The sequence below is a fragment of the Pholcus phalangioides genome, unplaced genomic scaffold (genome assembly GCF_987345545.1).
Source record: "Pholcus phalangioides strain wild (caught in Gottingen) unplaced genomic scaffold, Ppha-v1.0 ptg000002l_1, whole genome shotgun sequence".
Classification (NCBI taxonomy): Eukaryota; Metazoa; Arthropoda; class Arachnida; order Araneae; family Pholcidae; genus Pholcus; species Pholcus phalangioides.
This window is the reverse complement of record NW_028301595.1, coordinates 12,031,280-12,045,462: the sequence shown is the minus strand read 5'-3', so window position 1 is coordinate 12,045,462 and position 14,183 is coordinate 12,031,280. Positions and strand designations below refer to the sequence as shown.

At 37.3% G+C, this 14,183-nt stretch overlaps 1 protein-coding gene across 1 annotated transcript in view; it reads left to right on the top strand.

Annotated features, from left to right (window-relative positions):
- The first annotated feature begins 6,105 nt into the window (after window positions 1–6,105).
- The window catches only part of Cse1 (chromosome segregation 1), a 45,805-nt gene continuing 37,727 nt past the window's right edge, over window positions 6,106–14,183 (top strand). Inside the window, exons 1-3 of the mRNA XM_089238392.1 lie at window positions 6,106–6,184; window positions 9,359–9,455; window positions 13,387–13,532. Of these exons, the coding sequence (XP_089094518.1) occupies window positions 9,371–9,455; window positions 13,387–13,532 (231 nt within the window). The 5' untranslated portion in view covers window positions 6,106–6,184; window positions 9,359–9,370. The remainder of the gene's footprint in view (window positions 6,185–9,358; window positions 9,456–13,386; window positions 13,533–14,183) is intronic.

Sequence of the window (14,183 nt, the reverse complement as noted above, 5' to 3'; positions counted from 1 at the left end):
CTGGTAGAGCCATCGAATGGAGAAATATGCCGTAAACTAGTAATTGAATCTGTCAGATTTTTTAATAATTTGGATGGTTTTGATTGTGTACATAAACTAGCTAGTGGTTTCAAAAAAAAGCTTTTGCTTTGAAACAGATGGTAAATTGCCAGTAATTAGTAAAAAAGGTAGGCCTACACATAAAGCAAAATGTGTTAAGAAAGGTCAAAATTTTTTGGATGAAAATAGTGTTTCCTTTGTTCCAAATTCAAATAGTTGTACTAATGGTTGCCATTGGTGTGTCATGCTCAAACCTCAGTAGTTACTAACGGTTGTGCCTTTCTGGAGGGTACTAAATCTTTGGATAAACATAGTGTTTCTTCTGCTAATGGCACCGATAAATATGGTGGTGCTAATGATCGTCATTTATTGTATAATGCTCAATTCTCAGAAGGCATAAATAATTAGCGATGGTACCACCTTTAATGTCACAAATGTTTTGATGAAAATAGAACTTAAATAAAATTAATCTATGGATGCCGATTCTCCTCCGCCCACAAAATATATGAAATTAGAGCTATGCAGCCCCGAAACTATTTTCGCACCGAGCCTCACGTTTGTTAAGGGCGGCCCTGTGTGCTCGCTGCTCAAAGCTCACATATTCCATTTTTTGATTTCACATTTTTGCGAATACAGTGACAGGATTATTAGAATCACGGATAAAGTTATCATTCTGGTATTGTTTCGACTAGAGCCCGGAAGTTCAGGCGAAATGCCACAAATTTCTTTTTTTTTGCCTAATTTCAATCTTTTTTTAGTACAAATGCCTTTTCTGACACAAATGTTTTTTTCGATACTGTTTTATGTTTGTTCTTGAACTAGCTATAATACCCGGCGCTGCCCGGGTTTTCTTTAATGAGGCTGTTTGGATCACGTGATGGCTCCCTCTTTTTTTGAGCGACATGCAAACCATGTCTAAGTCAACCAATATGGCGACTTCTTGCGCGAATCATGAAATAAAGAAATCTAGATTTAAAGAAACATAGAAATGAATACTTTTTTTCCTTTTTAATGGGTGCTAAGTATTTTGATTTCCCCCCCCCCCTCCTTGAACTTCAAGGTGTCCATCTGCCACCTTCAGCTTCCGAAAATGCTTAGTTAAAGCTTTGGAATTTCTTCGATGTACTTTACGACCTCATAATTAATTTTAAAACAACCTAAAATATATGTGAATTTATGCAGTTGAATATTAAAAGACAATACGGAGACATTAATTTTCATGCTTGAGAAGATGTAAATAAAAAGTTGAAATCAATGTTATTGCATGAATATCGAACTCGAAAATAGGTCTGGCTAATTGCTTCATATTCAATCTCCTGGAATTCGTATATCTCTAAGCGAACTCAATATTTCAAAAATCGAGAATTCTATACAATTTTTAAAATTATAGATGTGACAGAAAACCCCGCCAAATTTCCGCATTTCTACATTATTTATTTATCGGCAATTTTAACACTGATTTCTATGAGGATCACCCTTTGCCTTACCCTCAAAGTGATGATGATGATGCTGTCTATTCAAAAGCTCTCATTACTGGGAGAAATTACTATGCATAATTACAATATAGCAATTACTATGCATAAATATTATACATATACTGACAGCGTTGAAGAAATGACAAACCATTGTAAAGGCATATACACGTCTTAAACGCATTGCTAGGGAACCACGGTAACCAAAGTAAGCTTTCGGAAAGTGATTGTTGAGGCCCGAAAACAATTGTTGCCCGACAGTTTTTTTGTCCATTTGGGGCACTTGCCCTGCTCTGACGAAATTTTAAAGTAGCCTATCGTTCAAGTCGGGCCCCATTTGGTATATATGCAAAATTTGGTGACGATCGATATAAAATTGTAGATTTGTATAGAGAACATACATACATACACACAGACAGACAGATAGAAAATCAATTTATATATATATATATATAGAAGATAGATAGATAGATAAATACATTGAGTACATGTTCTTTGCTTCAGCTGACCACCGCTGCGGCGAAGGTGGGGTTTGAGCCCGGTGCGGGGATCCGGGGGCCACTCGACCACCGCAGCTTTATAAACCTATTAGCCTTAATTTTTATTTGCTATTATGTTTTCCCTTTATTTTTGTTACGTTACTTACAATTATTTATCGGGACCGTTTCGCAATATTCCTCCATACGCATGTATCCAGCTTCATTCGAAAAAACAACGAATATAAGGAGAAGAGCAGATTCTCCTGTTTCATACCTTGACCCACAGATATTCTGTCGACGGCCTACCAACTTAATCCCTTGTGTAATTAAATAAACCATCAGAAAATAGGCTGCGAGTGGCACCAGGCGACGATAAGCCACGCGTTGGCCTCATATTCAGAGAAAACTTGGTTCGCTCAACACTGCAATGACCGATATGAATTGCCTTTTGTTCACAGACGAGGGATTTTTTTCTTTTTTTTCCGTTTAATGCCTACTCTCTTTACCTTTCTGAGAAGGACATGGAGGACGAACAAACTGAGTCCGACTAGACATTGGAAACACGCTGGTATATATACTATTTTCTCACTCACAACCCTCATTGTTGATGTAAAATTTGTATTTTGTTGTAACTCATTGTTACGAATTTTCATCCCCCACTGTTGGCGGCTTTGCTTGTTACTCAACCGCTACTGTGCTAGCAGATCCGCCCTTAGGGTTGTGCGACAGGTGCGCAGTGGCTTATTTGGGGGGGGGGGGGGCGCTTAGCGGGCTATAGCCCAGGGCGGCAGTTTCAGAGGGGAGGCAAATTCGATAAATAATCGGAGAAGGCGGCAACATTTGCATAACCCTCAATGTATCCGCCTCTGCCGAGATAGCTAGAGGCTAGGTCAGTGAGTGACCAAAATAAGGGGGCCTAGAGTGTTTGCAAGCACGTTAGGTGCTTAGAGAGGAGCAAAGGGTGACTTAGAGGATGAGCAAGCATGTGAATGATCAATAGAATTACCTCCAGAGCGAGGGATCAGGTCAGAGAATGACCTATTTAAGTGATCCGCGGCATATAATTAAGGATTACTTGAGTTATGCATGGCACAGTTCTAGAGCACTTAAGCGACCCGGGCACATTTCCAGATCACTGGGATACGCGAAACATTTAGAGATCACTAAAATGACTCTGTAGGGCACTTATCAATGGGGGGAATGGTACTTCAAGTGCCTACAAACTACAGAAAGGTTTTTCTCGTTTTTGGAGAACTGAGTAAGATGCCATTAAAAATATTTCATATTTTCATAAAGGGTGGTTGATGACGTAAGCATTATCCAAACACCCCCTCCATCTTGTCATCAAAAGTCAGCAAATCGGAAACCCCCCTCCCCCATCGATGATGGCGTAATACTTAAACGGCCCCTAAAGAACTTTTCTAAAACATTTATAATGTAATGCCGGCCTAAGGCACCTTTATAGTCTGTGATCTTTTCTAGTCTGTGTAGCATACGCGCCACACGAAGCGCCAAATCAGAGGTGTGAAGAAGAAAATAATTACAAAAATTTCAAAAAAATTTAGAAAAAAAAAGTTTTTATTCAAATTTCAAACGAATGATTAGAAAACACAACCGTGATTTTTGACGCATTTCATCAGGCTGCGAACACAGCAGCGAGTTTTCATGGTTATTTTACTGGTGCGACTTATACACCAGAGGGCTGCGAAATCGCCTCGCATGGGTAATTAATTAACAACGTGCCTAAATTCATCACCACCCATTCGCACCCTATTCATCGTATCACACCTCAAACCAAGCAGTTGATCCTCCATACCAGTGGTTCTTAACCTTTTCTGACTCGCGGAGCCCATTCCAATGTATAATTAAGCTCAACACAGCCCTCATGACAATTAGATCTGTTTACAATTTCGACAGTTAGGGTACACACGCTTGTTACCGATTCTCGGAATCGGCGCTGTTGCTGATTGGTTAAAACCTGAATTTCTAGTTTTTTTAAACAATCAGCAACGGCGTCGACTTGCAGAGTCGGAAACCAGCGTGTAGGCCTAGGCCTACTATGTTCGTACCCTTAGTATGCAAATTGGTCAACCAGTTATAAGTTGGGGGAGGGGGGGCTCAGAAAAATCGTCATAGGACCCCGGGGTCCTATGATGATATGTCCTATATTAAAAAAACTCAGCATTGACATTATCTATAGTTTGCAATATTATAATATTATTAGTTTTTCTGCATTGGGGTGCCATCCTTTTGATGAAGGTCTTCGACTGTACAATCGAAAATTCGGATGCTTGATGCTGGAAAAAATTGTACGTAGAAAGAAAAAAAAACATTTTGATAATTTTTTGTGGGGGGCACCTTTTTTCCTGATACCCTAAGCACGTGCTTATTTTGCTTAATGTCTAATATGACCCTGCAGCTCATAGGACCAACATGTCTCATTTCAAACTTTGATAAGATTTACATTAAATAAATGTTTCAACTTCAATTAAAATGTTCTGACAAAGAATTTGCATTCACTGCCTTGTGGAAACGTAATTTTAATGTCCAACATTGTTCATAGTGCTTATTGATAAAGCTCAGCAGCAAGTGACTTACAGAACCACGAATTTGGTTTAGAGGGCATTATGATTAGATTGCTTTGCATGCAGAAATTTTAGGGGGTTTCACATTGAGATTAACAGAGGAAATCAATGAGACTAGACATGCGTTCGGCTCTGCTCTGGTATAGGATATAAACCACCGCTGTGGTGGTCGAGTGGTCATAGTGACAGACTCGCGTCGCGAAGATCCGGGTTCAAACCCCACCGTCGCCGCAGTGGTGGTCGGCTGAAGTTCGTTTTCTGTGGTTCCCAACTTGGAGGAGCGAATGCGAGACGATCTCCCCGTTAAAAAGCCTCGCCGCAGAGAGCAACAGCTACATTATAATTTTCATTCGTTACACTTCACTCGCTATGAGTTGAGAAAAATCTCAGTTTAAAAAAGTGGATTTTGCAGATGGGGGGGGGGGGCAAACACTACACATAACAAGTATTATACAGAAACAAACTTCACGGTAGGTTCACTATACGTACACACACATTCCAACATGTACCAATTCGTTAGTTTCGCAGAGGAATATGGACGAGGTGCACGTCTAGTTTAACGATCTGAACGATTTCAGTTTGTTTTACGTTACAGGCATTCGAGCGTAAAACAATGTTGTAGAAATTGACACTACAAATTTACAGGGTTCAGGGAACGATTTGATTTATTTTATACTGATTCCTATGGGAAAATTATTTCTGTTTACGAACGAACCTCAGGAACGAATCAGGTTCGTAAACAGAGGGCGTGACTGCAATATGTGAATCATTTAAGGCAGCGGTTCCCAATGGGGGTGCCTGCATTTTCATGGATCCACGACCATTCTACTAGGGGAAAGGGGGGGGGGCAAGGCCCAATTGTAGAAGTATAATGAAAAATTAATGATAAGTTGAAGGAAAATATTTAAATAAATTACTTGAAACGTAAAGTTTGCATTAAATTAACGCGCAAAAGCAACGCTGCAACGTTGGTGGACTGCAGTAGTTATTTTGTTACTTTTGTCCTCTTGGAAAAAAGTCGTACACGTGGTGACATCTATAGATAGGAGTGTGAAACTTTTTTTGTTCACTTGTAGTCCTGTAGATGGCATTGCTATCATGTAACATTTACTGGTACTGGTTAGAATGAACTCCATTGTTCGAGAACCTTCTCGCTACACGTGGATGTGGTTTTTGCTGCTATGAGGGGAGGTCAGAGATTTCCAGAGGGTTCCCCAAAAGTGTTTGGGAACCACTGATTTAAAGTAATTCCTGAATTAGAGAAAATAATAAAAAAATTTCTTAAAAATTTATTTTAATCCTTGATTTCAAAAAGAAGATAAAAATTCAAGTAAGCTTCGTTGAAAATACGGAGTGTAAAAGGGGAACATTTTTTTATTCAAGAAAAAATCAGGAAGGCCGAAAATACGGAAAAATACCACTATATCCCGGAAAATATGAATGATATGGTCATTAGAATTTTCTCTCGGACATCTGAAGTAAATATCAGCCTCGGTTGTATGCAGCTGTATAATGTCCAGTCACGTCAAGTCAAGAAGTAAACATCTTGACGCAACTTTTTAGCACCGGCGCCATTGTGAAATTGCATGGTGCGATTGTTTTTTTACCGGTAATGTTTAGAAAATCGCTACAATTACTTTCACTTTCATTATTTGTTTTTCATGTCAACATGTTTAATTTGCTTTCACATGAATCATGATCTATATTCATGTCTTTTCCCGAACATGAGTGTTTTCTATCTCTTGCCATAGCATTAGTGCTATTGCTGTTGTGTTCAAATTTCGGTAACTGTTATAATTCCTGGTGTGTGTGTGGGGGGGGGCGACATTTATGTACAGTAAAAACCTCTCTCTTGCGGTCGCTGACTTGACAAAAAAAAATTCGTCCATAAAAGAGAGGTGACGTTAATCAAGGGTTTGAAATGCATGCATCTATTATACAGGGGATGGATAGAAATTTGTCCATAAAAGAAGGGTGGGCGTTAAGAGGGGTTTCACTGGATTACGTTCAAGTAATCAATGATACCGAGTTAAACGAATTCATTTGGCTATTGGTTGTAAAATAAGCTACAAGGGTATGGACAGCCCGGCTCGCCACATTAAGTATAGAATTGGTATTAGTGCCTACGTTTTTCTTTGTGTAGTCACTACTACTAAACCAGACATGCACCTCGTCCATATTCTTCTGCGGAACTTTGTGTAGCTATTGAATTTCAGGCTGAAAACAGCGCAAAAATGTTTGGAGCGGTTAATTACCAATATACTGCATAGCTCTTTGTTGCCAAGTTTTTGTCCGCACCATTCTCTCTGCACATTTTTTTTAAACCAAGAGTGTTCAACATTTAGGAGTGGATGTGCCTCCCACATCATTGGTTTGAAAATTTAATGTGTGCCACTTGGTAATCCGAAACAGCACTGCAAAGTGACCTGCAGTGCTATTTCTTTCTTATTTTAAGTGCTACCGCTCTTTAAAATAAGTGTGTAATGTAAATAATGCTACCAGTATTTACCGCTCTTTAAAATAAGTGCCGTAAATCACTTATGTGGTGTGTAAATGTGCCGTGGGTCGCTCGATCGTGAGATCTGTGAATGTACCGCTGTGGCCACCCAGATGATCTGGAATTGTGCCGTAGGACACGTGAACATAGGTGCCGGAACCTAAGGACTGAAGCCATTTGACAAAGCCCCGCAATAAATTTTCGAAGGTGGCCGAGACCACCTCCCAATAATTTGAAAAAACAATGCAATGCACCTTCCTTCTCCTGTGCATGCGTTTGCATCCCGTACATACGGGACGACCAGCAACTTTCAGCACCCCCTTCATGTCAGCGCTTCTGCACATGAGTGATCTGTAAATGTACCACTAAAGTGATCCAGAAATGTTCCATGGAGAACTTGTGATCTGGAAATTGCCACGTCACTTAAGAACAGGGCCGTAGTGTACCTTCTTGGAGCCCCTGTTGAAAGGGTTATTAATATGCAAAACAAATGTAAACTTTTGTGAGGGCCCAGGGGCAGAGCCCCGGTTGCCCCAGCCTAGTTATGACCCTGGTTAAGTGATCAGGAAATGTGGTGCATATCTATTGAGTGGTCTGTAGATGTGCCGCTTTGTAAAGTTTCACGAAATCAGGCTCGAGGTCAAGGACCACATTTAGTCTGTAGGTTATAATTTGACCATGTATGTTCAAATAATATTGGTGTTCTTATTCCATTGGTAACCCTACCAAAAAGTGCCAAATCATGTCTGGTGGTACAAAAATAGTCTACAAGCAGCAGTATACCGTATATTGGGAATTAACTCTTGATTTGTCCAGTCCTGGACTAATTTAGTTTTATTCTTTCACAGCTGGTGTTTTTTTTTATCTAATAGGCCTATTGGCCCTTTGCCCCCTTTTGCATGTAATTCCCAGCATTTTTCAAGGCTAAGATTCCTCAAGTAGGGTTGTGTCAAATTTGGCTGTTATCTTTTGTCATCAATTGGATCTTTCAAAATTTTTCATTGGTGATGTTTTCTATTGAACATGCTATACTTATCGATTTTAGTATCATTTTCATTTCTTACATTGTCACTAGCGTTTTAGGTCTCGTTATCAGGTTCTCGTGAATCTTTCTCGAGAAACATCCTTTTCTCGTGAATTTTTACATCTTTTTTTATCAATAGACTTTCTTCAGATGAAAAAATACTTCGGTGTTTGACAGAATTTGTCATGATACCTGCAAAAGAAATTATAGTTTCCCACCTTAAATGTGTCTAGCATGGTTCGCGATCACTGGCAAACAGTGATTGCAGCAAGAAATTTAATTGATGTTGAGTCGCCGGCAAGGCTGGACAAATCCGAAGTGCCATTGCAACTAGAAAATTGGTATTATCGCCTAAAATTCTCTAATATCTCTCCGGTCATATATTGCCATACGGCAATTTCCAACCAGAGGAGTTGGTTGGGAAATGAAGGCTTCATCCGTCGGTGGTCGCCTCAGGATCGGTAGGTAAAGAACTTGCTTCTAAAATTCTATGTTCGGATTCGTACCCATGAACCTTGATGGCAACCTTTATAATGGAAGACGAGCGTCTTACCACGGCACCACTCGGACGGCGGCTTGCACATGCTTGCTGGAATGTGTGTGTACGTATAGTGAACCTTCGCAAAGAGTTTCTAATATTTGTAGTGCTGCTATATGCAATGATTTTTTCTTAAACTATGAGTTTTTTCTCAACTCATAGTGAGTGAAATGTAATTTGCCGGGTAGGGCCTCAGAAAAATCACTTGGCCTGAGGCCCATGATGCTCTTAAGATGGCCCTGGTTAATAAATTGTAATTCACGAAAATAAAATGTTTCAGTTGTGGCAGAACAAGTTTTTTTTTTTTGTTTAATATAATGGTATTTTGCACTATCTGCCCTCAGAAAGTGCGAATAAACATGTAATTGGGTTTTATGGTGATACTAACATCTCCAATGCAGAAGAGATGTCAAAACAACATAATAAATTTGACAGTTCCTGATGATAATTCTTCTTTGGAATATAATCTCTGTGTGTAATTTTTTTTTCTCTACCCGCATAGTATCATTATATCGAGGTTTAACTGTGGTCATACACTTGCTGCTGGTTCCATCTGTTAACAGTGTTCCGAATAAAGTAAACGAGAGTCGGGCAATAACTGTTGCTCTCAACTTTTCAGATTTTGTTTGTAAGAAGGCTTTGCTGCTGTGTGTTAACTTCATTCTAATTCTATTATTATGCATACTTACTTTCACTGATATTCTTTTATTTTTCTCCATTGCAGTGCTATATCAAAATGGAAATCTCTGAGAGTAATCTTTCAGCATTGTCGGTTTACTTGGTCCAGACTCTAAATGTTGATTCAAGCGTCCGCAGAACGGGTTGGTATAGTATTCATTGACATTTCCTATTTTTATTTATTTGTCATTTCCAAATAATTTATCACTTGTAGGAATGACTATTGTATTATCATTTTTTATAACGTTTTTTGTTTTGTCAAGAATATAACAATTGCAGTAAATCTCGGGTAGGGGAACAACATTCTAGATTTAAATGCAGAATCAGTGTTATCCAAAAAAATAATTTTGAAGTTTATAGTTACTTCTCTCCAAAGTTGTAAGGAGTAATTTTGTAAAAAAAGGGATATTTTTTTACTGAGAAACATAACTTTAATGCAAATACAAAGGCTACAACAGGCAAATCACCCAATGAGGTGGCGGAAAGAATTAAGACCATAAAAAAGTATGGATGGCAGCTATAACCAAAATACACAGGGTTTGTACAGTCCTGGCTGCAAAATACTGTGCTTAAGATATTTCTTCAAAATATTACTACTGAATTAATACATAATGAATTTAAAATGAAAAATGCATAAAAAAAATATAAAAATGTGGAAAATACCAATATCATAAATAGTATATAAAGTTTTAAGACAGAGCAATAAACTCATACATAAAAACCATGGGGCAATTTATATGTGTGTTGTATGTGTACGTGTATATATTAAATGATGTGTTGGCCACGAGAAAACATTTTTGGTATTATTTTCATGGATCTGCCCTGGACAGACATCAAGGTCCCTTGGGAGATCATACTCTTGTATACAGTTTGTGTGTAGTTTCATGTGTTGTGTTGTTGTATGTAGTTTATTCATACAAATAAACCTTTATTCTCTTTAAAAAAAAAAAAATGTCTGTTGGGTGCTGTAGCCCAGGTCGATAAGATACTTGCCTTAAGTACCAAAGGATGTCTAGAGATGTTGCAAGCTGGATACCCTGTTCATCCTTGTCAGTAACTTTCTTGACACGGGTACAACAGAAATATCGACGTGACCACAGAAAACACATTGCTAACGCAGGGAGTCCCACATCAAGGGAACACCAACCCCTCAGTGATTATTAAAAAAGGACTGCTATTTAGAATCAGCAATAAATTGTAGGTACCGGTCTTTGTGTGCAGAAAATGGCAGTGGTGCGACAAAAATGATCAAATGAATGTATTTTGCATAAATGTAGGTTGTAATATGATATTTCCTCTATAAAAATATGTGATGCCAAAGGCAGAAAGAATACTCAAATTCTCAAGAATATTCTCTGGGAGGACTATTATAAATAATTTGAGAATATCCTTATAAATTCTTGAAAATATTCTCCTGTTATTTATAATATAGTTATATATGACATCCTTTTGAGAATATTCTCTGGAAGGATTACTTTTACAAATTACTGGGGAATATTCTTATTGAAAATAATAATTTTTCTGAAGTTATTAATGGTCCTTCCAGAGAATATTCTCCTCGATAAGAGGATATTCTTCAGTTACAGAAGTCATCCAGAGAGGATTCTCAATAACATTTGAAATGACATGTATTATAATAAATCTCTATAAATAACTTGAGAATAATAATTACTTTCAATAAGAATATTCTCTAATTTATAATAGTCCTTCGAGAGAATATTCTCATTCCCTCGGCTCTCTTCTCGTCAAAAAGACGGGAATATTGAAGTTAGTAGCCCACAATATTAAAGTTTAAAGGCAAGAAAATTAAACTAACACATGGCTGAATTGTAAAACTTTAAAAGAAATATCAGTGATACACAGAATTAAAGTGTATGTACATTGAAGAAAACAGCAGTTCTGTATCTTCTTAGAACGAAGGTGATTATTAAGGTATCTTCCTTTATCAATCAACTTTGGTTTAATTCACTGTTTTGAACTTATTTCTGAAAATATATGTAATTTCAAAATTTTTTGAGGTTTTAATCGTAAGTTTTCTAAAATCTTCGTAACCAAACTTTTAAAACCTCTCATCGTGACCTAGAGAATATTCTCGAACTAAAAGTTGCCATTGGGGGGTGATTGTGTCAAAAATTGCTTTGTTTTAAATGTTTCAGGCAATGAAAACTGATTTATATTTCATTATATAAACAAAATTAGTAAAAAAAATTCATTATTTAAAAGAAAAATGAATATTCTCCTCACATCTCTACTCTAGCCAAAGGCAAGCAAACTTGCCAGTTATTACTAAAATTGCCAAAAATTCTCCAAAAGCACCATTGCGTTGAAGCAGTGTAGATTTAAATTAATTCTATGAGAAAAAACGCAGACATGACGAATATGTGAAATAAAAATACTAATTTAAAGTCATAACTATCAATACAATTTATAGAGTTGGAAAAATAATTTTAATCTTTAATTTCAGTAAAAGAATAAAGAATTTATTCAGATTATATGGCTGGCTTGTCTAAGCATGGATAGCTTCTCGATTTATCCCACTATGTCTATAGTACTTTTTAAACATATCAAATGTGTTATAATTCACGACCTCTGGAGGTAAGCAATTAAAAAATAATTATCTCAAATTTGAAAGTATTTTCACTCTTAAATGGAATTTTGGAAGAGTAAAGTTGAATTTGATGTATGAATCATATGATGTATGCATTTAGATGCGTATTGGTAAACACTGTGCAGAATCACTCTGGTTGAAAATAATGAAAGTGTTGAAATAGAAAAGTTTTCTTCTCCAAGGGCTTGTGAAGTTCCTGTCCCCAGGTCGCCATGTCAACTAGAAAATATGCATTGGCACCCGAAATTTTTTTCTCTTCCCTCCCTTCTCAAAAATACCTGGGGACCATTTGCTGAGGTAAAGGGTGGGGGCTACTACGCCTCTCTACTTATACCAGCACCTTATGCCACAGTGCATAAATAAGAAAGGATCATCGCGTCTCCCACTTGGTATATCAGGGCTAGATAAATCTTAGGTGCCAGGTTGCCATAGTGACTAAAAATTGGTATTGGTTCATAAAATTTTGTTTGTGTAGTTGCTAAATTGCAGGCTGATAGCAGCACAAAATGTTTGGAATTTATAGTAGCTTGCTGCCATAATTGCCAACATGAAAGAGGGTTAACATTTTTGGCCTTTTTCTTCTGGTAAACATTTTCTGGCACCTAGATTTTTATTTTGTGTGATTTGTCCAGCACTGGTGTATATGGATGGTGCTTCCTCGGATTGCAAGATTGAGTTTGATTCCTGGCAGAGACAAATTGGCTTTTTTTTTCTGAGTTCACTTCAGCCTAATATTCAGAAAAAAGTCTTTCTTTCATTATTTAGGGTTGTTTTTCCTGAGAAAAACACCATGCTTGGCTCCTAAGAAATTTGGCTGTCTCCTTAGTACTTTTTTCGATTTGCCAAGCCCTGTTCTTAATGAGCGATGCCATGCTTTATGCACAGCTTGACAAATCCCCGGTGCTAAGCTGCAATGACTAAAAAATTGTATTGTCACCTAAAATTTCCTATAGCCTCGTTTACATGGGAAATAAAAAATCTGGTTTAAAACCAGCTTCAAGAATTCACCAATGACTGCTCTCCATTTCTTATGAACGAAAAAAATTGTCAAGGGGGTGCTAGAACTCCTAATGCTACCCCAATATTTGCACATGTGAATGGGGCTTATATGGTTACACAATAGAAAGTGGTCAGATAACAACAAAAAATTTTCAGAATTTATATGAGCGCCATTTAAAAGAGCAGGGCTTGACAAATTACCTATAACTATTTAGACGCCAGCCAAATTTCTTGAGTCTAACATGATTTTTGTGCTCAAGGAAAATGACCCTAAATAATGTTTTCTTGCATTTTTTCCATTTTCACCTTTCACCTAGATTTTTTTTTCAATTTGAACCCTGACTTTGTGCATTTACCACTTTTCTGCTAGTGTACAATTGAAATAATAGATTTGTCTGTGTGTTTTGTTTCATTTGCGATGTTTTTTAATAAAGTAATTTTTTTTTTATTTTCTTGAAATTATTCAGCCGAGAAGTTTCTAGAATCTGTAGAAGGAAACCAAAACTATCCTATTCTGCTTTTGAAATTCATAGAAAATGACAAGGGTGAAATGGTTTTACGATTGGCTGGAGCTATTGTGTTCAAGAATTACATCAGGAGAAACTGGAGAGTGGTCAGTGTAATTTCAAGTGTATACATTACTTAATATATTTATTATTTTGTTCAACTAGTGCTTTTTTTTACACTTCGGGAGCATAACATTTTCTATTCATTCTGAATGACCTACAGAGATTCTCCCATTATATTAACCTTTTATTTGGCCACGTTGCTTGCAACGTGAGTTTCTCAAATTTTTCAAATTAAGACATTTTGTGTGTATATTTTGAGCTCTCACACATTTCCACATTGATGCTTCTAAGGAACTCCTGAACTCCGAAAGCAAAATGTTTTGCATTGTTCTGCAACAAGCCATCAGCTATATGTAGAAAGACATCACTCACCCCTTGTGATACAACAGATGTAGAAAGCTGGCGAAATGAAGAGATCTCAGTGTTTCAGGGCAGAGATGAATTTTTCTGCCCTGAAACACTGATGTCTCTTCATTCAGATAGCATTCCTCATTTGTTGTAAGCCTTCAGCTGACTTGAAATGTTCTGTGGTAAAAATCCCCATAATACTGTATTCTAAATTTTTTCTTAAAAAATTTTCAGAATGGTTCTGCAGTAGTACTGATTGTTCTGCAATGTATGTTGTAGATATCGGCACATTCTGCTTTGGGGCTTCTGAAAATTCAATTTTTACTTGTGAGCTGTTCTTGAAGCTA